Here is a 21351-nt window from a genome sequence, read left to right on the forward strand (position 1 = left end):
TGGTATTAATTGTGCAGGGCATTAGTGAGAGCTGTTTCATTCAAAGAGTGGGAGGGGGAAATCCATTTGACATTAATTAAAAAAAAATCTTCTGCAAAAAGGAAACTGTGCAATAGTTTTCTGTAGACAGCTGTGCCAGAATTATTAAACTTGGGCAGCGCCTTTTAAGTTGCTTTATCCAGATGTTCATTTTAAGACCACGCAACTGACTGGAGCGTTAGGGTACGCGCACTCCTGACGGCAGCGCCAAGCGCGCTGCTGCCATTCCGAAGACGAGAACGTTGGCCGCAGCCACGCAAATGCACCCATCTTACAACTGCGGGGGTGACCCTGCTGACATCTGCGCAGTCACCACTGGGTGCCCCTCCTGACTCCGGGTAGCATGGACAAGAATTACACACAGAGGATCTCGCTGAAGCTGTAAAAATTATTTTCCATTATAAAGGAAAGAGAAATAAATCACAGCTCTGTAACCTAGCTGCCTACAGTTATATTTACAGCCTCAAGGTTCTACATCGAGTCACGTCCCCTCCATCCGTTTACTCCTTTTTCACAGAAGAATGCTGTCACGAATGCTGTCACTGAAAGAAAAAGTTACAAGAGCTTCCTCCTAGGACAGGTTCAATTTAGTTTCAGCGCAGTGCAAAGAACATATTGCAACACTGTGGTGGCCTGTTTTTCTGGCCTTTATTAATCCAGAAACCTTAATGATGAACAACATTTGTGTCATTGTCTACACAAATTTAATTTGTTTATGCAGCAGTTCAGTTAATCCTGCAATCTGCTTTTCTCAAATGAGGACAGATAATGGAGACACCGTTCTTTACAGGTCTTCAGGCTTTTAAATTCTGATAAAATCAGGATTCTTCACTGGGTCTTGCCACAGCTCTGAATTAAGCCACTTTAAATGTAATTACTGAAGCTGGCTGTACATCAGGAACATCCATTAAAAGAATTGATTGACCGTGCTGTTACGGGAGGCATTTTATGAACAAACGATCACGATGGGTCCAGAACTGTAATTTATAAAGGCAAAAAAGCAGGTAAATACTTTATTAGTGGTTAATGAGAGGTTCACAAGATAACTAAATTTCTTCTTTTTTTAACCAGCTACTTCAGAGAATCTTGGTCCATGGCCATCTATCACGATCGGTTTATTGATCTCAAGAAGGAACTGCGCCAAATCCTGATGTCGGAACAGGTAAGAAAAATGGCTGGCGAGTGCATTTTATTATTTAGATAATTTGTTAGCGTTGTTCACTTTGGTTTCTTCTCCCATCTTTCTCCTAACGCTTTACATTTCTGTTTAGCTATGTCCTCTGGGAACCTGAGCAGATCCTATGCCTCATGGCGGGGGGGGGTGTCACCAAGTACGGCATGTTGCTCACTTTCGTTCTTCAGGCGTATTTTCCAATTTGCCGGCACAACTGTAGGTTGCTTTGTTTTCCTTCACAGCATTTTTGCATTAAACGTGCAGTTTAGTACAGCTACCCAGCAGAATCTGGAGGCGTATTTGTTCAGTTATCCCCTTTTTAATTAATGTTTCCTAATATGAATACGTTACAGGCCACCCTAAACCTGCCTCAGCTGAGCCTATGAGAAGTAGATTTTTCACCATCTACCCACAGGGAATGGCTTTTGTAGCTGAAGGAGTGAAAGCAACCGGCTTTTTCAGCGATAAGTGGATTTCCTGAATAAGGATGAAATTAAAATGTTTGCTAAAGCTGTTTACAGCTTTGGCCTTAGTACCATCCAGAGAGGCATAAAGTCTGGTACAGCACTGCGCCCCACGAACAGAACTGCCAACTGCACATTTCCAGTGACCCCCAAAACTGCCCCACCCCCACCCCGGGATGAACTTCTGCCTGATCTCAAACACAATCTGCAGTCTGGGGTCTTGATACTTCCAACCCACTACTTGGGACCCATTTACCCTCTCCTCACGCTGCTGCTTTTGCTTAACTCAGTGGAACTCCAGGCGACAGCCGTTGTTTTTAATTATTTGCTCACAGAGCTGTTAACCGTGCAGAAAATAAGCAGAATCAACTGTAAGTGGAGGCAGGGTGACAAGAGGAAGGGACGTGGGGCAGCCTGTTGCCCACCCAATTCCACGGCCCCGGCTGGCATGCTGTCATACGTCACGGCTGTAGCCACGCAAACGCTGGAGCCTGCCTCCCCCCGGCAGGGCTAGGTGCGGTTTTCCTCCTCTTGTGACACAGAAGGCACCTCAGCGCACTTTTGGTTTAGATTCTCCTGGAAGTTGTCTATAAAAGAACACAAAACTAAATTCTGTGCAGAACGGGAGGCCTGATGAGAAGTGTTTTCTTGCCCTCATTCAAGCACATTTTGCGTGCTGCAAGCATGAACAGCTTTAGAGAAAGGGGAATTGGTGCCCTGCAAATTAAAGGCTCGCTTGCCTTACCCTTTTCTTGTTGCAGTAGTCCCGGTGCACAAAGATAGTCTCACTGAACGGACTGAAAGCACCTCCGTGAGTTCAGAATTGCTTGCGTGAACGCAGATGACAGTATCTGCATCTGAATGCAAATTTGTCATTTTGTGTTTTTATTTGGATTTCCTTCACAGTGATTTTAACGATATTTACTAAATGTCACATTTATGGATTTTCCATGGGTGTTCCCTCTGGGCACGTTGCCAAATACACGGTAGGTACCATGCACTTACAGAATATAGCTTAAACGCCTCGGGACTGGCTGTATTTCTGCATGGGGCAAGAGACCTACTGTCTCTGCTTCCTGTTGTTCGTATTCCGGCTCACTTCAGCGTGCAGATAAGCTAGCGATGAAATGTAGAAATGAGGGAAAAATACACCTTTGAAAGAGATGTTTGAGAACCATGAGTGTGAACACGCAGATGTCAGGCATTTCTGGTTACAGTTTCCACAGAAGCTGGAAACGAGCCTCATGCATTTAGGAACAATATTTACAGAAACGGTCGCTGGTAGCAAGTAGTACATGTGTAGCACAGTCAGTCACAGCTGGGACAGGGAGTACGTTTTTAGCCCATGTGTTGAAATTGTCACCCCAGCGCTGCACTTGGTGTACCTGTGACGGGTACCCGGGATGCTCTTGCCTGTCGCTGCAAGCCGAGCCACGGCGCGGGGAGTGTTTGCCCTTTCACAGCATCGCCAACATGTGTTTATTTCAACATGCGGAGCCCCAGCTATGCAAACATGCAGATGGCGGGGCTGGGTTTTTGCACCTACATCAGCTGTTGAAGTATTACAGCAAACTGCGGGCACACATGTGCGGCGCGAGGTTTTCTAGAAAGGGCACTTGTCCTCAGTAGGAAATAATGGTCTAGGGTTCGAACTGCTCCCCGGTGGCAGCGCCGGTTAAGCGGGAAGCCCGCGGAGCCGGTGCCCGTGCCACCCATTGCCCGTGCCCGGTGCCGCCGGGGCGAGCCTCGCTCCGCGCCCTCCCTCTCCCGTAAAAACGTCTCTCCCTCACCGTGAAACCACGTTTTCATGCCGTTTCGGTCCCCGCCGCCGCGCGTGCCCCCGGGAGCACCCCGGGGTGCAGCCGCCTGACGGCTCTGCCTTGCAGGTGCCCGGGCCGCCCCCCGCCGCCGGGACGCCCCCGCGGGACGCCGAGGAGCGCAGCCCCTGCCCGCCACCGCTGCCGGAGCCCGTCCGCCGCTACCTTCGCCGCCACCGCGCCCAGCTGCCCGTCTACGCGCCGGCCCCGCCGACGGCAGGTGAGGCGGCCGCGCCGGGCCCGCCGGGCAGCGGCATCCCCCCGTTTCGGGGGTGAACGGGGCGGGGGTGGGGGGGGGGGGGGGGGCGATCCCGGCGAGCAGCCCTGGCGGGGGGCCGGGGTGTGCGGCCCCGGGGCGGGGGGATGGGGACGGGGTTCTCCGTGTGCAGCCCCGGCGGGGGGGTGGCGGCGCGTGCCCGGCGGGCCCGCAGCTGTATGCTAATGCGCAGCGGGCCGCCCCGCCCCGCCGCACGCCTGTCCCACCGGGAGGCCGGGGGGGGCTGGGAGGGCAGGGCGGCCCCGCACCCCCCCCACGGCCCGCCCGCCTGACGGGGTGCCCGGGGAGCGGCGGCCCCCGGTGCCCCCCCCTCGCCCCCCCGCAGCGGGCTCTGCGCGCCCCTTTGTGCCGCCCGCCGGGAGGGTCGCGCAGCTTTATGCTAATGAGGCGCACAAAGGCGGTGAGCGGGGCCGGAGGCGGGGGGGGGGGGGGGGGGGCGGCCCGCCATCGCGTGCCGCCCGCGTGCCCCGCCGCCCCCTACAAAGGCGCGCGGGACCCGCGGGGGGGGGCTCCCCCCGCCCCGCCACCACCTGCGACCCGCGGAGCGGCGCGGAGCTCCCGCGTGGGCCGCCGCGCAGCCCCCGTCCCGCAGACAAAGGGTTAAGGGGGAGCGGGGCCGCGGCCCGGTGCTCGCCCCGCGGCGGCTGCACCTGCCGCGGCCCCGCCGCGCTGCGGGGACCGGCCGGCGGGACCCGCACCCCGCGGGCAGCGCCGGGCGCCTCTCGGGGCCTCGCACCCCGCTGTGGCGGGCGGGGGACCGGGGCGGCCCCGCGCGTCGGGAGCCGCGCCGCTGCCGCTCTCCCGTCCGTGCCGGGAGCCGGCCCGGGCTCGGGGACTGTGGCCCCCGAACACCGCGGCAGCGGAGCCCGCACCGTGTAACAGGTTCCTGCCGGGCCGCGGGGGGTCCCGGGAGGCGCTTGCTTTGCGCCTTCCTTTTCCACCTGATGCCGGTGGCGGGCAGAGCCCACCCGCCGCACCGACGGGCCGCGCCGGCACCCTCGAGGGCGGGCAGCACCGCTCCGCCGGCGGCTGCCCGAACGCCGCTCTCCACTCCTGCTACCGCGCCAAGTTTCCTGCCCCCCGCCGCACGGCTCCGGGCGCGCTCTGCCCGGGGCGGGGGCGGCCGAGCCCGCCGGGGTGCCGGCGGGGGGGTGCCGGGCGGCGGGGCGGAGCCGGGCGGGGCGGGGCGGGGCGGGGCGCGGGGCGGCACACAAAGGGCCGCGCGTGCCGGGCCGGCGGGCGCGGGCGCGGAGCGTGCGGGAGGCGGGGCCGGGCGTGTGCCGCCGTCGCCGGCGGGGGGGGGGCCGGTGGGGGGGCCCGGGGCTCAGGTGCGCCCGCCCCGCCCGCCGCCGCCGCCGCTGATTGGCCCGTTCTGCCGCCGCCGGCCCGAACAATGGCCCCGGCCCGCTTAAAGGCGGCGGCGGCGGCGGCGCCGCGGGCAGAGCGAGGAGCGGGAGCCGCGGCCGCCGCCGGCGCGGAGGCGGCGCGAAGATGCCCCGCGGCTTCCTGGTGAAGCGCAGCCGGCGGCCCACGCCCGTTTCCTACCGGGCGCGCTGCTGCCGCGAGGCCGCCGGCCCGCCGCTCCCCGTCGCCGCCGCGCCGCCGCCGCCGCCGCCCCGGGACTCGCCGCCGGCGCCGGTGCCGTTCGGGACACCCGATGCCGCCGTGCAGGCGCTGTACAGCCCCACGCGGCCCGTCAGCAGGGACAAGTACCTGGAGCGCGGCTTCAGCCTGGGCTCCCCCGTCTCGGCCGAGTCCTTCCCCGCCCCGGCCGTCCCCGGCACCATGGACCCGCTCCTCTTCGCTCCGGCCGAGCTCAAGCTCTGGGCCGCCGCCGGCCACGCCGAGCCGCCCGCCGCCCCCGCCGCCGCCGCCGCTCCCGCTCCCGGTCCCGGCGGAGCCCCGGCCGCGCCGCCCGCACCGGCCGCCCCCGGCCGCCCGCCGCCCGCCAAGCGTCCGCCCGGTGCCGCCGAGCCCGGGCGACAGAAGGCCCCGTCGGGCAAGAAGGCGAAGGCGATCCGCAAGCTGACCTTCGAGGACGAGGTGACCACGTCGCCCGTGCTGGGGCTGCGCATCAAGGAGGGCCCGGTGGAGGCGCCGGCCAAGGCGCGGGGCGGCTGCGCCCGGCCGCTGGGCGAGTTCATCTGCCAGCTCTGCAAGGAGGAGTACGGGGACCCCTTCGCGCTGGCGCAGCACCGCTGCTCCCGCATCGTCCGGGTGGAGTACCGCTGCCCCGAGTGCGACAAGGTCTTCTCCTGCCCCGCCAACCTCGCCTCCCACCGCCGCTGGCACAAGCCGCGCCCGCCCGCCGCCAAGGGCGGCCCCGAGGCGGGCAGGCCGCCGCCGGAGGAGCCGCCGAAGGAGGCGGGCGGCAGCGGCAGCGAGCGGGACACGCCGAGCCCCGGCGGTGCCTCGGAGGCGGGCTCCGAGGAGGGGCTCTTCGAGTGCCCCCGCTGCGCCAAGCGGTTCCGCCGGCAGGCCTACCTGCGCAAGCACCTGCTGGGCCACCCGGCCCCGGCCCCGGCGCCCGCCCCGGCCCCGGAGCCCGCCGCCGAGGAGCCGCCCGCGCCGCCGCCCGCCGAGTGCCGCCTGTGCCCCGTGTGCGGGGAGACCTTCCCCAGCAAGAGCAGCCAGGAGCGGCACCTCCGCCTCCTGCACGCCGCCCAGGTCTTCCCCTGCAAGTACTGCCCGGCCACCTTCTACAGCTCGCCCGGCCTCACCCGGCACATCAACAAGTGCCACCCCTCCGAGAACAGGCAGGTCATCCTGCTCCAGGTGCCGCTGCGCCCCGCCTGCTAGAGCCGGCCGTGCCTTCCCGGGGCCGGGACGGGGACCGGGACCGGGACGGGGCCGCCCCGCCGCCGCCGAGCGCTGCGCGTCGGACTCGCCCCACTATTAGCTTTAATACGGCTTGCGAACTGCTGGAATCTGGCTTTACATTTACCTTTCCGGGGTCTCTTCTCTTTTTTTCTTTCTTTGGGTTTTGGTTTTTTTTTTTTTTTGGTTTATTCGTTCGTTTCGGTTTTTCTAAATGTGAACAGATCAAACCGCTTGAGGAGAAACGAGAATTTCCTTTAGTATAGCCACAAATGCCTTGACTCTGCTGTTGATGGTCTCCAGAAAATGCTGTAGAAACTGCCTTAACTGTGACATGCCAACTTCCTGTTTTTTGTTCGTTTTGCCCTTACTAAGGTAGCTCATGAGTTGACTATCTGTATATGTTGGTTTAAGTAATTATGTTATTTATTCGTTATTTATTTATATTAATTATGAAGATCGATATTATTTGATCGCAGATATTCTAATGCGCTTTTTTTGTCTCCCCCGCCTGCCATTTCACTGTGCGTTTTAGAAGATCTTTTTTTCTAAAGGGATCTGCTAAAAAGGTTTTAACTTTTATACCTAGAATAACACATGACCTTAACCATTTTATCCTGTGCAACTGACAGCTCTTACTTTTAGATGCAATCTCTTTTTCTACACACATTATTTTCTTAACTGTTAGCTATTTATAGAGTGCTTCGATAGAACTGTTTCAACTGTATAATTATTTACTATTCAAATAAAATATTTTCAAATTCAAGCGTGCCCCTGCTGCCTCCTGGTCCTCTCCCTGCCGGGCTGACCCTGGGGGGCTCGGGGGGGAGCTAGGGGCTGGGGCCGGGCTCTGGGTTTGAGCTGGCAGGGTGCCCTGGCAGGCACCAGCCTGCTCCGCACCCTTTGAGATTAATTAAAAAGGAATTAAAAGGGGGGGAGAGGAGCGAGGTGAGGTGTGTCCAGTCCTGGGGGAAGGCTGCTCCACTCCACGAAGGGGTGCGTGGGGGCTGCAGGCTCCTGCCCTGAGCCTGCAGCCGTCACCGGGCGCAGTCTGTCCCCAGCTCTGCTGCGGGGAAGAGCTGTGGAGGAGCTTCCAGGGACCTTCCCTGAAAGCACTGCAGGGGAACTGTGGGGACAGGGGACACCTCTGAGGGAGATGAAGCGGAGAGCTTGGAGAAATCCTTGCCTGTAAGAGGATGTGCGGTTTGCTTGGGTTGCTCTCCCGTGCTTGGCACTCGGCAGTGTGGGGCTGGGGCTCTGTAGAAAAGCTGCATCCTGCTTTTGCTATGAACTGGGGAGGCTCGTGTGAGGAAGACCAAGCTTTTGTGTGCCTGGTTTCAAGGCTAGAGTCTGATCCTGTCTGGTCCCACTCTCCCCTGTGCTGGGATTTCTGCAGCGTCCTTCAATAACTACAGGGTTTTGGCAAACCGGGTGTGCTTGGGCTCCCCTCTGGAACGGGAGGTCACCAGTGTGTGAAAAAAACTCGCAGGGCAGTGACTGGGGCAGGGGGAAAACAAGGTGCAAAGCGCCCCAGTTCACCCTGGGAGGGGAGAGGCGGCAGTGTCCCATTGCCCGCGGCAGGGCTCTGCAGGGGATGGGCATGGTCCTGCGGGCGTTTTGAGTAGCAGCGGTTGGGGTCTTCACCCCAGATGCGTGTGGGTGGTGGTGCAGGGCTTGTGTCTGTAGGTGGGGATTGCATGGGTTTGGTCAAAAAGTAGTTTTTTTAGCAAAAATTATTACAACATCAGTGTAAGTGGGGAAGACGTGTGCTGGGTCAGTGAAACCCCTCTCACAGGCGCGGCAGTGCAGCCGTACGATCTCTCCCTTTGCCAGCAGGAGAAGCTGCGCAGCCAACCTCGTGGCATGGCACGTGGATCTGCTCGGTGACCCTGAATGCAAATGCCTGGTCACCTTCTGGTGCTTTAAGGGCTGAGTCTGGGTTGAGAGGTCGTGGCTTGGGTGTTTTGACTTGCTCCATCTCAGGGATGATGATGCCTTTGAGGCTTTTGCTTGCTGGAAGAGGTTTCCAGCCTGTTCCTGCCTTGTTCACTCACCTAAAGGCTCTTGTCTGAGAGGCAGCTGCTTCGCTGTGGGGACAGCAGGGGACCTGGAGTTTCCTGCAGGGAAGCTTCCCAGGACATGTCTGAGTATTTTTTTGATGTAGCAAAGCTTCTAGAGAAAGAAAATATTTCTAGAGAAAGATCTTTTTCTTGTTCAGTCAGGCTAAAAAGCACCAAAGCTAGTACCCTCCCGCTCCCTTGATTCCTAGGAAACCAACTTCATTATGCCAGGACTGACTTCAGGTCTAGGCGAAGCTGTGGTTTCAGCTGTAAAACGATACACTGGAAAAGAGAACATGGCTTCAACAGCTTCAGAGATACAAGCAGCAAAACATGCTTCGCAAGAAGTGTGGTTTTGCTTTTCCCAGCTTCCCCGGCCTTGGAAAGCCCCAGACACGGGGCTGTCACAGCTGTCCGCGGGCTGGGCAGGCTGGTCTCTCTGCTCAAGACAAAGCAGAGCTCCAGCTCCCCGAGGGAGTTTGCCAGTGTGCGTGGCAGGCCTTTGGGCTGCCGGGCGCTGTTTGCAGACTGATGCCCAGCGCATCCTTCAGAGAGGCCCAGCGGCTCCATCCACACCTTCACATCAGTGCCCACCCCAGCTGAAATCTGTGCTCAAAGCCCGTGGCACCAACAGGCCACAAAGCAACGGCTTCGTATTGGTATCGGTTTCCCAAGTCAAGTAAATTCACGCCTGTTCCAGTAGGAGTCAGACAAAATCTGTTGGGGTCAGAAGAAATTCCCAGGTCTGTAGGGGACCATCAGGGTAGCCATCAGCACCCAAGCTTTTGCATCTTCTGCTGATGGGAGCATACGGTGCAGTGGAAAGGCTTGTATTTTGGGGAGGAGTAAGGAGAGCTGAAACGGGAGTACTTTGTGAACTGGGCCCCGTTCACAGGCACCCTGTAAAACAGGGGACTTGCTTTTGGCGTCACTGGGCTGCAGCAGCCTTGGCAGAGTGAGCTCCTGGGCCATTCGGACCATGGCCCTCCTGTCATCCGCTGTCCCAGCTTTGGGAGAGGTCACTGGAAGTCTGAGGCGCTAACTGCCCCAGGGGCTTTACGGGGACTGTCCCCAGTGCGGGACCCCGGCCCGGCGCTCCTCTGCCTCCACCTCCATGTCCATGAGCCCCTCAAGCCCACTTCTAGCTCAGCGGATGCGCCAAGAGCTGAGCGGCGCAGCTGAAACCAGAGCTTGACCAGCGCCGCACGCAGCAGCTTCTGGGAATGCAGGTGTTGCCTTTTTGGTGCCATGTTCTCACCATCCGGCAGTGCAGGCCGGCCAGCACTGTGCAAACAAAGCCTCCTGCTGTCAGCTAACAAATCAATTTGCTGATGACTCGCAATGCATCCAGCAGGAACAGGTTTGGGCACCATGGAAAATGCTGATCCTACCCCAACTGTGATGCGATTTCCAATTCTTGGAGGCAGTTGGCGCGCAGGTACCGAGGTTGCTCGCTCTCCGTGCAAACGGGCAGGGATGCTTGCCCGGTTTGCAAACCGCTGGAGCCTTCCTCCTCACTGAGCACACAAAGAGCCGAACACATGGTCTGAAAAGGATTGTTTGCAAACTGAAAGGAACCAGGGAGATTAATTACAGGAACCTTCAGGGTCCTGAAAAATGCAGCTCGAACGCTGTCACTGAACCGTGGGCACGGAGCTAGCAAGACGCTGGGAAGAGCTTTTCCTGTCGGCAGTGTCAGCTCCTGCACCTCCGCTAGCGGAGGAACAGTCTCCGTGATGCGGCTTCTTGAGTGTAGTATTTTAGCAACTTTGGTATCAACAACATGGTCGCTTGCAGCCATCAATGCAGTGGGCGCAGCCTTCGGCTGCCTCGCTGGGAGCACTGGCTGGGAAGCGCACCTGGGCGCAGCCAGAGGTTTTGGGGCTGGCTGTGCGGCTGGAGGCTGCCCGGCCTCGCCAAGCGTCGCCTGCTTTGTTCCTTGGCTGGGTGGGTGGGAGAGGTCCCAGGGCCAGGCTGGGCCCAGAAATGGGCCCGGGACAAGGCTTTTGCTTTGGATTTCAGACCTTCTCCACACAAACCTGTTTAAAACCTGCATCGCTTTGTAATGAGCTTGTGGGGAAACCACTCATGGAGCCGCAGGCGATTCTGTCTGTCCGTCCCCAGCGGGGTATGGGGTGCCATGGGGTGCTGCAGGGTGCCGCGGAGTGCCGCAGGGTGCTGCAGGGTGCTGCAGGGTGCTGTGGGATGCTGCAGGGTGCTGCGGGGTGCTGCAGGGTGCCGCGGGGTGCTGTGGGATGCTGCAGGGCGCCGTGGGGTGCTGCAGGGTGCCGCAGGGTGCCGTGGGGTGCTGCGGGGCGCCGTGGGGTGCTGCAGGGTGCCGCAGGGTGCCGCGGGGTGCCGTGGGGTGCTGTGGGGTGCTGCAGGGTGCCGCGTGGTGGCAGTGCTGACATGCCTCCTGTCTCCTCGCCTGCCTGCGAGGGTGCTGAGTCCCGGTGGGCGTTGTGGGCCAGCGGGGCTGCTGCAGCTGGGTGCTGTGGGGTGTTGCCCAGGGCGCCCCAGCGTCTCCCTTGGTGAAGGACCAGGGTGCCTGTGCTGCCTATGGTTTGCACATTACATTCAAACATCTCAAATCCTTCCATGCAGATAAAAAGCCTCATTACTGCTTTAAATGGTTTTAATTAAATTTAGTGTACAATCGGCATAACAAACGTCTGCCTCGTGGAAACATTTGATATGTTAATCAGAAAGATGGACATGCCAGGAACAGCCTTCCATTTCACGGGGCTGTCCTACAGATAAAGGCTCCAGGGCAGGACACAGGCAGGCTTTTTCTTTAAAAAATCTTATTTAATCTAAGTGCACGGCTGAAAAGATATATGGTGTCTAGCAGAGGCATAAACATCCCGGTGATACTCTGGCCCTAGCTTCTGATTTTGCCATCGCCATCAGCACAGGCGGGGAGAGGCTGAAGCCGGGCGGAGACGCTGTGGCAGGGTGGTGGCACGGCCGTGCTGGTGTCGCTGGCGCGGGGCGAGGGGGCCCTGCACCGGCAGAGGGGAGCCAGCACGCAGTACGTCCTCCCGGTACGGTCACCCGGGCATTACGTTTAGCAGCCGGGCGCCAGCGCCCGTTAAACCACCTGTTACTTCTGGAAAAGAATTGCTGTTTCTAACTAATAATCACCCCCCCCTTGCAGCTTGGAAGCCGAGAGCGCCTGAAGCCGGTTCCCCGCCTTGTCTCTGCGCTCCACGTGCCTTACCCGTGGCCTGAGGACCACGGTAGTTTTAGGCAAACTTAATTTTTCAAACCTTTTCTCATGTGACAGGGAAGTTGGTTTATGGAAGGTAATTTAAAGCAGGGCAAAGACTCTGCCTGCGCCGCGGGGCTGCTGGGAGGGCAGCGCCCGAGGCCTGGCGGGGTTTGGCGATGGCCGGCAGGAGGAATGGCCCGTTCAGCGTCACCCAGAGGGGTTTGTTATTTATCGGGGTAAGGAGCCAAGGCACCATTTCTTGGCTGATTTTGCAGGTTTTCCTAAGTCAGTTACATCTATCGCAGTGAGTTCAAAGAAAAAAAAACCCAAACCTGAGGAAAATGCCAAACATCTGCATGGGCTGGTGGCTTAGACTTTTGACCTGGAAAATTTTATTTTAATTATACAAATACACGAAATATAGAATTTATTATCTATAATAAATTAGAATTCTACATAAAATGTCAATTATATTCCTTTTATGCCTATAAGCATACTTCATAATATGTAGTACAGTATATCACACATAATATATTATATTAACGTGTATTATAATATATCCTATTTCATAATATCTAATGTATAGGATAAAGTCTACTGCCTATTAGATAATGCATATTATAATACATTATATACAGTGCATACTATTATATATGCATGTGTCACTACTGATACATTATCAACATTCAGATAATGAAATAATATTGTCTCAGGAATTTTCATTAGCTTTGTAGGACTATACTACGGAGTGAAGCGTGTGCATTATATAATGCACTGTTGGGTATGCACATGTGTACGTACACATAGAGGGGTACGCATAGGTGCACATATGTATGCGTACATAACACCTATTATACATACATGTTATGCAGAATCTATATACATGCATATATATAGTGTATTATATGCTGTATTGTACCTGGGGCATCAAGTATTCTGTGATGGAATTATAGATGCATTATGCAAGATATAGCATAATATATTATAAATTCATTATACAATCTAGTACATATATTATTCATATGTCACAGATAATTTATATAATTAAAATTTTTCTTATATAATTTTTAAAATAAAAGTATCCTGCATATCTGTTATGAAGACAATATTATAGTTTATATAGTATCGTCATAGTTTATCTAGTAATGTGTGCATATATCTATATGCTAGGTATGTCTGCACGTGTGTATCTATACACACATACATAATGTATATGTAATGTATATAGATAACCTACAATCCATATTTTGATTAAATTAATAACTATAATAATTATTATTGTTATTAAACAAATGTTAGTGTATGGCTAATATACAATGTATTATATAGTGCATCTAGTATAATGTATATCATATAATGTATATCTTATAATGTATATCACATATGTGTTATATAATGTATAGATTATAGATCATAGATTATTTGTATTATGCCCCAGCCTGCGACCAGGGGCCCACGGCCGCCCCACGGCCGCAGAAACGTCCCTCACCCCCAGCGGTCGGGAAGGGGGCTGGTTCCCGGCTGCTCATGAAGCCCATCACGTGTGTGGCCCGTGCTGGGCCTGGGACAGGGAGCCTCCTCGCGTCAGGTGGGCAAAATCTGGGGTCCTAGTGCCTAGTCAGCGAGTTAATTATTTCTACAAATAAGAGAAAATCAGGGCTTTATCTGGAGCTGTTCGGATTAATTCGCCATTTCTCACTAAAGCACCTGAAAGCCATTTAAGGCAGAACTTTGTTGTCTCTTTCCAGCAAAGGCGCAGACATTTCCAAGCGCCTTTTCCCACTGCCAAATGAGCCCCTCGCATTCCTGCTGGCATAAGCGTGCGATAATGCCTAAGCACCCCTGACATAATTATGAGTGAGAGCACAATCCCCCCGCCTCCATTTTCCTAAGTAGTGTCTCCACAGAGTACAAAATCACCATTAGAAACGTATTGGGTTTAATGCTCATGCAAATCGCTCAGCAGAAAGGCATTACACGGCTTAGCGAGGGAAGCCTTGTCATCGTGCATTTCTTGCAATGCATAGTATATAAATAGTGTCTTCTGGGGTTTTGTAATGGTCTGTAATTGTTATTAGCAACCTGCTGCAAGGCCCCTTCAGCGCTGGCCGCAGCTAATGCCAGGGTCATGCAGGCACGGCTGTCCTGCCCGGCCGCCGAGGATGCTCGGCAGGGTCCGTGTGCCGGGAGCAGAGCACTCCAGAAGCGCTCTCCGGAGGGGCCACGACCCGCCCAGCCAAAGGGCCAGGGCTTTAAAAATAGCGATCAACTACACGTGCCCTTGCTGCCCGAGTGCTGTAATGAAGGCCCCTACGTATGAGCTGCAGACGTGCTGCTGGTATTCAATAGCAAAGGGCTCATCATGGCAGGGGACAGGACAGACACCCCCCCACCCACCCGGATTAAAAAAAAGGGTCTGTAGCCATGGGATGCAAAAGGAGAGCTGGTTTTTGGCCAGCAGCACCCGTGTGTAGCAGCGGTGTGCCCTATGAGTGCGTGTGCAGGGCTCAGCTTCCCGCAAGGGCTGAGGCTGGTGGCGCGTGAACGGCCCTGGCCCACGGGGTGGGCGCTGCTCGCTGCGCAACCGCGCCTGCAGCACCTGGGCTGAACCACTTGCAAAGCTTAAAACTCTTCCACGGCCTCTCTTTCAGGTGGCCACCCCTACAAACGGTGACAAAAGACGTAAAGACACTTTAGTAAGGACACAGTTCTGCAACAAACTTTTATTCTTCAGAAGACAAGGTTAAAAATCCTCGGTTTGCCCTGAAGCTGTCCCTTAGGCACACAAAAGCGATTTTCAGTAGTGGCTTGGCAGAATTCAGCCCAACCAACCCGTTTGTTCTTTCCCTTTCAGCCCATGGTTGGTGGCAGCGTGTGCAGGGGCAGACGCCGCCATCACTGCACGCGGCGGGAAGGGCAGCATTGCTGAGTGTCCAGGGCCCCCAGATTAAAAATACAGTCAGGTGACTGCGAGGTGTGACCGTGTCGGGTGCCTTCGGTTTGGTCGTGGTGTGGCGTTAGCGCTTACACGTTTTGCCAAGCAGAACTCAGGTCTGGAAACGATGTCGCCGGCCCCGCACGCAGCAGCCGTCCCTGCGGCAAACCCCGCGCCGCTGGCACCGTGTTACTGCCCCGCGGGCGCCGGCTTCAATGCGGGCATCCCCACCCTGCTCACCCCTGACCCCGAAGCTGCCCCACGTGCAGCCGCCCGGATGCTGCCCGGTGGCTCCGGCTGCCGGCCCAGTACCACCGCCCGGAGACGGCGCCGCTGCCCGCCTCCCCCGCGCTGCGCGCCCCGCGCAGTACCCGCCCGCGCCCGCCTGCTGCTCGGAACGGGCCTTGTTGTGAGCCAAGATTTATTAAGTTTGCAAGGGGTGACAGAACAGCTTTGTTATCCAGTTTGTAGTACAAAACCACAGTTGCATTTTTACAAATTAATATTTTAAGGTGTTTGACATCAGGAAAATACTATTTTCGTCAGTGTTTTATTCCCTGAATTACAGATGCGTATTGCTCTAACGACAAAAGTCTCCTTTTATTCGAAAGAATGCCTTTGAAATTATTTCAGACCATTTATTGGAGAACTAAGAACAAGACCACCTCACCTATCCAATTTATTAAAAAATAAATTAAAGGACACCTTTTATTTTCTAATTTCCTTTACGGACACACAATCAGTAGAAAGCAGAACCAAGACACGAGGCAGAAAACAGAAATGGCCACCAAAACCCTTAGCGGAGGGGGCTCCTTCCAGCGGCCGGCAGCGTCACCCGTGTCCCGCCCTGCTGGCCAGGTTCACGCTCGGCGCCTCCAGCTCCCTCTCGGGCAGGGCAGGGGCGCCCGGCGGCTCCTCCCGCCGTGTAACCCATGGCGAAGTGTCGAGCTACCGCCACGCTGCTGGCAGTTGGTATAAACCGGGACCCCGAACGTACAGGGGAGTCACAGCTGACCTGCCAACAGGCAGACGGTCATGTTAACACCCGGATAGAAGTGTGGAAAAAGAAAAAATGTATGGTGGGTTTTGCTTCACCGAAAACCAAATCCCCTTCCCTTGACACAAGCACGTGACATCCCAGGGCGTGCCTCTGAATGCCGAGCAGCACACCAAACAAAAGTGGACCAAAAAGCCAGAATGCGACCCAGACCTAAGCGGGGTTCGGCAGGCCAGAGGGGTCTGACACCACACTTGAGAAGGGGCAGTCACTGGTATTCCAAAAATCACGTTAAGACAACATCACTCGCTTCACCGCCAGCTTCTCCCCTCGCCCGCGCGTGCCAGGAGGGCCGCGGAAGCCCCGGCCGAACGTGGCGCCCAGCCCCGGTGGCCGCTGAGCGGAGGAGGCTCCCGCTCCGTGCCGCCCGGCATCTCACGGGGCCCTTTGCGGCGGAGCAGCGACGGCTTTCTGCCTGTGGTCTGGCCATCCTTGGTCACACCGAGCGGTTGCGGGAGGTCTCTCAGCCGACTTCTGGTTTTAGCTATAAAAAGTTGTTACCACCCCTAGAAACCTATGGTACACGTATAGTGAAATACATCTCCTACTGCATACACAGGATTTGCTTGCTACGGAGTGCCAGGAGGGTGCTGTACGTCCTCAAAAGCCTTCAGGTGTATTTTATCCTAACTAGAGGTGCTTCAGGTTGCAGACTAACGCCCTGATGGTGCGACAAGGTGAGAAGGCTACCCAAGAGGTGTGCCGTCCAGTCAAACCACGGTGAGAAGCAGTCATGCCAAATGTGTGGCATTTGCTCTTCAAAAAGGAATTTGGTTATTTCTGTTCTTCTAGTGAGTAGTTCACAGCACGCAGCCATCGCACACGCTATTGCAAGTGACGCAGCAATCCGCAGCCAAAGCCAGTGCTGGGGAGAGAGCTCCTTGCCAAAACAATTGCGAAGACATGAAGGTACGTGGTTGAACCCAGGTGGTGCGGGAGCTGCTAACCACCACCTCACGCCTGCGCTGGATGCGGCCACCCCAGCGATAACACCTCGACCGCTGCCGGGCGCCTGACCGGCACGACGGAGAGGAGCCTGGTCCTCTGCTCCGCTCCGCTGGCCGGGACACGACCGAGCGGCGGCCGGAGCATCCTCGGCTTCAGGATTTTACACAGTAGGTAGCGGCGTGTGGCCTTGAACAGGATACCATGATTCAACAGATTTTAACACGGGTGCCGCCACTTTGTGAAATGGGCGGAACCCTCCTGAATTTCAGGTAAATGGCCTCTTTGGCGATTACTAATTCTCAGCTACACGCACAGAGCCAGCGCTGGGTGACCGCAGACAACAGGAGGGCAGCAGAGGCTGAACACAGGCTGGGAAGCACCTCCATCATTCGCCCGCACCCAGAAGGAGGGGAACACTTGTTACGTGGCTCGTCATATGAAACCTTTGTTCAGGCAAAATTCCCTAATACACAATTTTTGACTGGAATGACTAAAAGCAATGCTCTAAAGTTACGTTAAATAACTCGTTTCAGTACTGGTTTGTCGTGTCTTGGTGCGACACCGGTACTTGTGCGCGGGTGCTCGGGGAGATGCGCGTGCTGCCATCAGCCCGATGCCACGCCAGGGCAAGAGCCCCCATCGCCTTCGTCCTCTTTGTGATGGTAATGATCGAGGGAAGTGCCTGATGAGAAGGCAGGTGATACCTCATTGTCGGCCATGCCTATCTGAGCATGGGCCAACTGCGATTTCACAGAGCAAAGCCCTTGCCTGTCCCCTTCAACACGTGCTCGTCCAAAATTGTAAGTTCTACTGACACAGTAAATAATTTCTCTATTTTTAAGGTCTCTTGGGTTCCCTTGGCCAGCGTTCTGCTCCCGCAGCACCTCAGTTGGAAGACTTGCTGAGAGCACTGGCAGAGCGGCGAAGCTTCCCAGAGACTCTGCTCTTCGAGGCGCGCGGTAACGTGGGCGAGGTCTGGTCTGCTAGCTCTATGCCTATGGTGACAGTAAGGTCAGCGCTGGCGCTTGTGGGGAGGCAGCCTGGAAAACAGGATGGGGAGAGAAAAAATAACGTAAGGAAAGGAACACCCTGCCTGTCTTTGCATCAGAGTACCTGCTTGGCCAAACACAGCCCCGCTCCACCTCCTCTTCCAAATTAATCTTGGGTACCACTCAGGTCAGCTTGACAGTTACAGCAGAAATTTGGCCCAGGCAGCTGAGGAACCACCATACTGTGCTTTCCTGGCAAAATAAGGATTTTCTCTTTGCCAGCTTCCAGAAAGAGTCAGCAGTGCCCAGGCGAGTGTGCGAGAGCCCCCGGCAGCAGCCCCATTCGGGCCGGGCGCGCCGGTTCGCACAGAGCCTGCAGGCGCTGTCACGCCGGGGGGGCAGATGCTCCGGCCCTGCTCGCTCCAAGCTCCTACAAAACCCACATAATGGAATTCAGAAAATGCTTTTTCTAAGTGCATGTTATATAAAGTTTTGGTTTGTTTTTTTTTTTTTGTCTGTGTGTCACTAAACAGCTCTTCCGTATTTAAGCTACTGCGGAGAGCTGGAGCAAGTTTCCACAGCATGACTGCTTTCAGGAAACTCTACCTGGAAGGCGTCTTAGCCTCTGATAAAAAACCCAAAGAATCCCAATTTTTTTCTAATTAGTTCCACTACTTAGGACAGTAAGTGCCCACCACTGTCAGTGCACTCACGGCCACCGTTCAGGATCTGTACGTGTGGGCTGCGGAACCTGGATGGCTGTAGCAGTGTCTACATGTGTTTACACTTTGTTGTTCAACAACATCAAGTTACATCTCAATTATTCCCCACAGGCGATTACGACTAGAGGCCAGGACTAAATAGGCTGTCTGAATGAGAGCAGATGAGGATACAGCTATTAAACTAACAACTAAATGAATAAACTGAGGTGTGTGCACGTGCGCGGCTCCTGCCTCTGCCCTGCGCGGCTGTAGTGGTGCTCGGAGGAATACAGCGCGCATGCTGCAACCTGGCCCTGCTCTTGCTGCTGGGGCTCTGACCCGTCCCAAGGCGTTTCCTGGCGTGAATGTCATTTCATCACCCCCCCTGGGGAACGGTATTTTTAAACCCTGTTACAATTCTCTCTCTCTCTCTCTCTCTCCAGTCTTAACAGAAAGGTTTTTACAGGGGTGGGACGGAGGAACAGCCTCGCGCCCGGGTGCTTACTGGCCTGTGGGGAGAAGGGAGGGAGGCTCCGAGCCCCCGCTGAAGGTCGGGCCAGTCTTGGCAGCCACGCAACCGCCTCCAAACCCCAGGCTGACGGTTGTGTTTTGCAGCACAAACCTATTTCCCATTGACAATGAGCTGTCTCAGGCTGTGCCTTTATTTGCTGTTAGTTTATGTGACTGACAATTACAGGGCTGTCTTTAATGCTCCCTTCCGCTTTGTTAGCCCAGGTGACTCTCAAGTGTGCAGAAAATGCACCAACAGGCAGCCAGTGCCTCGGTTGTTGCCGCCGATGGTTGCACTGCCCATCGGGCGGTGGCGAGCAGGGCAAGCCTTCCCCTGTGAAACATGCCGGGAAACCGCTCAGGGTTTAGCGAGGCAGAGAGGGCAGCTGTGGGCACGGTCTGGCCGCAGGGCTCTGCCAGGCACCGAAGCACCTGGGGCTTCACCCGCCTTCTAAGGGCGAAGACCCACATTGACTCAGCTGCGTTCTCAACACGCGGCTCAAGGGAGTCAGGGTGTTTTAAACCTCACACCGACCACCACCGCCTGTCTCACCCCATCACTAGGAACTGCGGCAGCCCCGCTCCCTGCGCTTTAACAGCTTGCACTGATCTGCCGGGGGGTAACTCCACGGGGTTTGCTGGGCACAGGCAGCATCGCGTTCCGTTTCCTCACCACAAGGGTTAAAACTTTCCCCTCGTGCTTTAGCTAACTCCAGATATTTTAATGACTCAAAGCAGCGAAGGGAACAATGCTGAGGTCTGGTGGCAGCGAAACCCAAAGCACCTCTTGCTCCTTTGAAATCCCTCAGCCAGTTTGCAAACCGGCGTTTGCATTTCAAAGACAATCTTTACTTACCAGATTTATACTTCAAGACAATTGACTGAAGGGGAAATATCACATTAAAAAAAGGTGAAAAATGTGACTTAGCGTGTAAAGGCATTTTCTGTGAAAAATGTGGAGCTGTCGGTTTGGGATTAAAAACAAAACCTGCGGTGCTGTTCGTGGGGAGAAAAGCGTGGGGGGAGGGAAGGGCTGTGAGGGAGGTGTCGTACTTTACATTCCTGCAGTTAAGCAGAATGGCAGATGGTCAAAATAATACAGTTTTCACCAAATGGACAAGCTCAAGCAATATTCATGCAAGCGCTGAACAATGCATCGCCTGCGCATATGAAAAGCAGGGCGGCTGCAGGAGGCGGGGGTGCAGGGGAGGCACCCCTCGCTCCGGGAGCACCCGCAGCATCCGCCCGCCTCGGGAGCCGGCACATTCCTTCAGTCCAAACCTTCTTCTGGCGAGTCCTTAGCTATGCAATCAACCTTGAAGCTCCCCCGAAACCGCCTTGATTGATAGGGAGACAGCAGCTGCAGAGTGAGCAAGTAATAACCACAAAAGATAAAGGCTTTCATACAAATATTATAATTCCACTTGCAAGCTGTCTGGCACGAACTCTAATTACTTGGCTGTCTCGCAAGGGGAGCCTGCAACTTTGTTCGGAGACGAGGCTCCACTCGCTCAGCCGCGCTAGGGAGAGCAGCAGGGCTGCGCACACCCGCCGGCACGTGCCCGGGAAAATCGGCGTCGTGCTTGTATTGACGTGAAGCTGCTCGTGAGAGGCGTAGCTCTCTTTCTTTTTGCGGTGATACGGAGGAGGTTCAGGGGTTTTTGCTTCAGAGAGTGCGCAGGCGATGCACAATTCTAAGTGGTAGAAACCAGGCAGCAGCTCCGCAATGGTGTAGTAAAATAAAAAATAGCAGTTTCTGCAGAGTGCTTAAAATTTACAACTCGGCCAAACGTGAAATTTGCAAAAGGGGGGAAAAAAAACACCAGAAGCTGGGCACCAACTCTTTCCCACGAGTGGTGCTGGTTTCTGGGCGAGCACCGCCACGGAGGTGATGCCACGCGGCTCCCACGGGCGCTCGCCGCCGGGGACCAGGGGTTGCACCCAGCACATCGCCGGTGGCTGCCCCGTCCCCGCTCACGTCCCGTGGTGCCCCGGCCAAACAGCCACGCGGACAGGCCCAGCCGCGACCAAAACGCTTCCCACCGCGGCAGGGGCCGGTGTCAGCCGTGCCCGGCAGCAGCCGGAGGGAGCAGCGGGCGCCCCACGGGGCTTGGTGTGCGGGGAGTGGGAGGAGATGGGGCGGTGGCGACAGGGACAGGCAGAGACAGACCCGGAGAGCCCCAGAGCCACTGCAGCCGCACGCTGAGCACAGGAGGAGGAGGAGGAGGAGGAGGAGGAGGAGAGCTGTTAGTGATGGAGCACAACGCCAGCAGCAGCGGGGCCTGCGGGAAGCATCGCTCTTACCTGCAGCAATTACCGTAACGAGACCATTACATATTCTAATCTAAAGGG

The 21351-nt window shown here is 56.1% G+C and overlaps 3 protein-coding genes across 3 annotated transcripts in view; 2 read left to right on the forward strand and 1 right to left on the reverse strand.

Annotated features, from left to right (window-relative positions):
- CFAP61 (cilia and flagella associated protein 61) overlaps positions 1-12816 on the forward strand; it is a 118361-nt gene extending 105545 nt beyond the window's left edge. Inside the window, exons 25-27 of the mRNA XM_064445506.1 lie at positions 1111-1201; positions 3564-3714; positions 11806-12816. Of these exons, the coding sequence (XP_064301576.1) occupies positions 1111-1201; positions 3564-3714; positions 11806-11879 (316 nt within the window). The 3' untranslated portion in view covers positions 11880-12816. The remainder of the gene's footprint in view (positions 1-1110; positions 1202-3563; positions 3715-11805) is intronic.
- On the forward strand, positions 5108-7354 carry INSM1 (INSM transcriptional repressor 1). Its single transcript, XM_064445501.1, is given in 2 exon segments — positions 5108-5225; positions 5228-7354. Coding segments are annotated over 2 exon segments (1404 nt in total). The 5' UTR covers positions 5108-5164; the 3' UTR covers positions 6571-7354.
- Positions 12817-17702: 4886 nt separating the features above from the next.
- The window catches only part of RALGAPA2 (Ral GTPase activating protein catalytic subunit alpha 2), a 132841-nt gene continuing 129192 nt past the window's right edge, over positions 17703-21351 (reverse strand). Inside the window, exons 40-41 of the mRNA XM_064445503.1 lie at positions 21304-21343; positions 17703-17839 (exon numbers count right to left, since the gene is read on the reverse strand). Coding sequence (XP_064301573.1) covers positions 21339-21343 — 5 coding nt within the window. The 3' untranslated portion in view covers positions 17703-17839; positions 21304-21338. The remainder of the gene's footprint in view (positions 17840-21303; positions 21344-21351) is intronic.

The sequence above is a fragment of the Phalacrocorax carbo genome, chromosome 3, assembly GCF_963921805.1.
Source record: "Phalacrocorax carbo chromosome 3, bPhaCar2.1, whole genome shotgun sequence".
Lineage (NCBI taxonomy): Eukaryota > Metazoa > Chordata > Aves > Suliformes > Phalacrocoracidae > Phalacrocorax > Phalacrocorax carbo.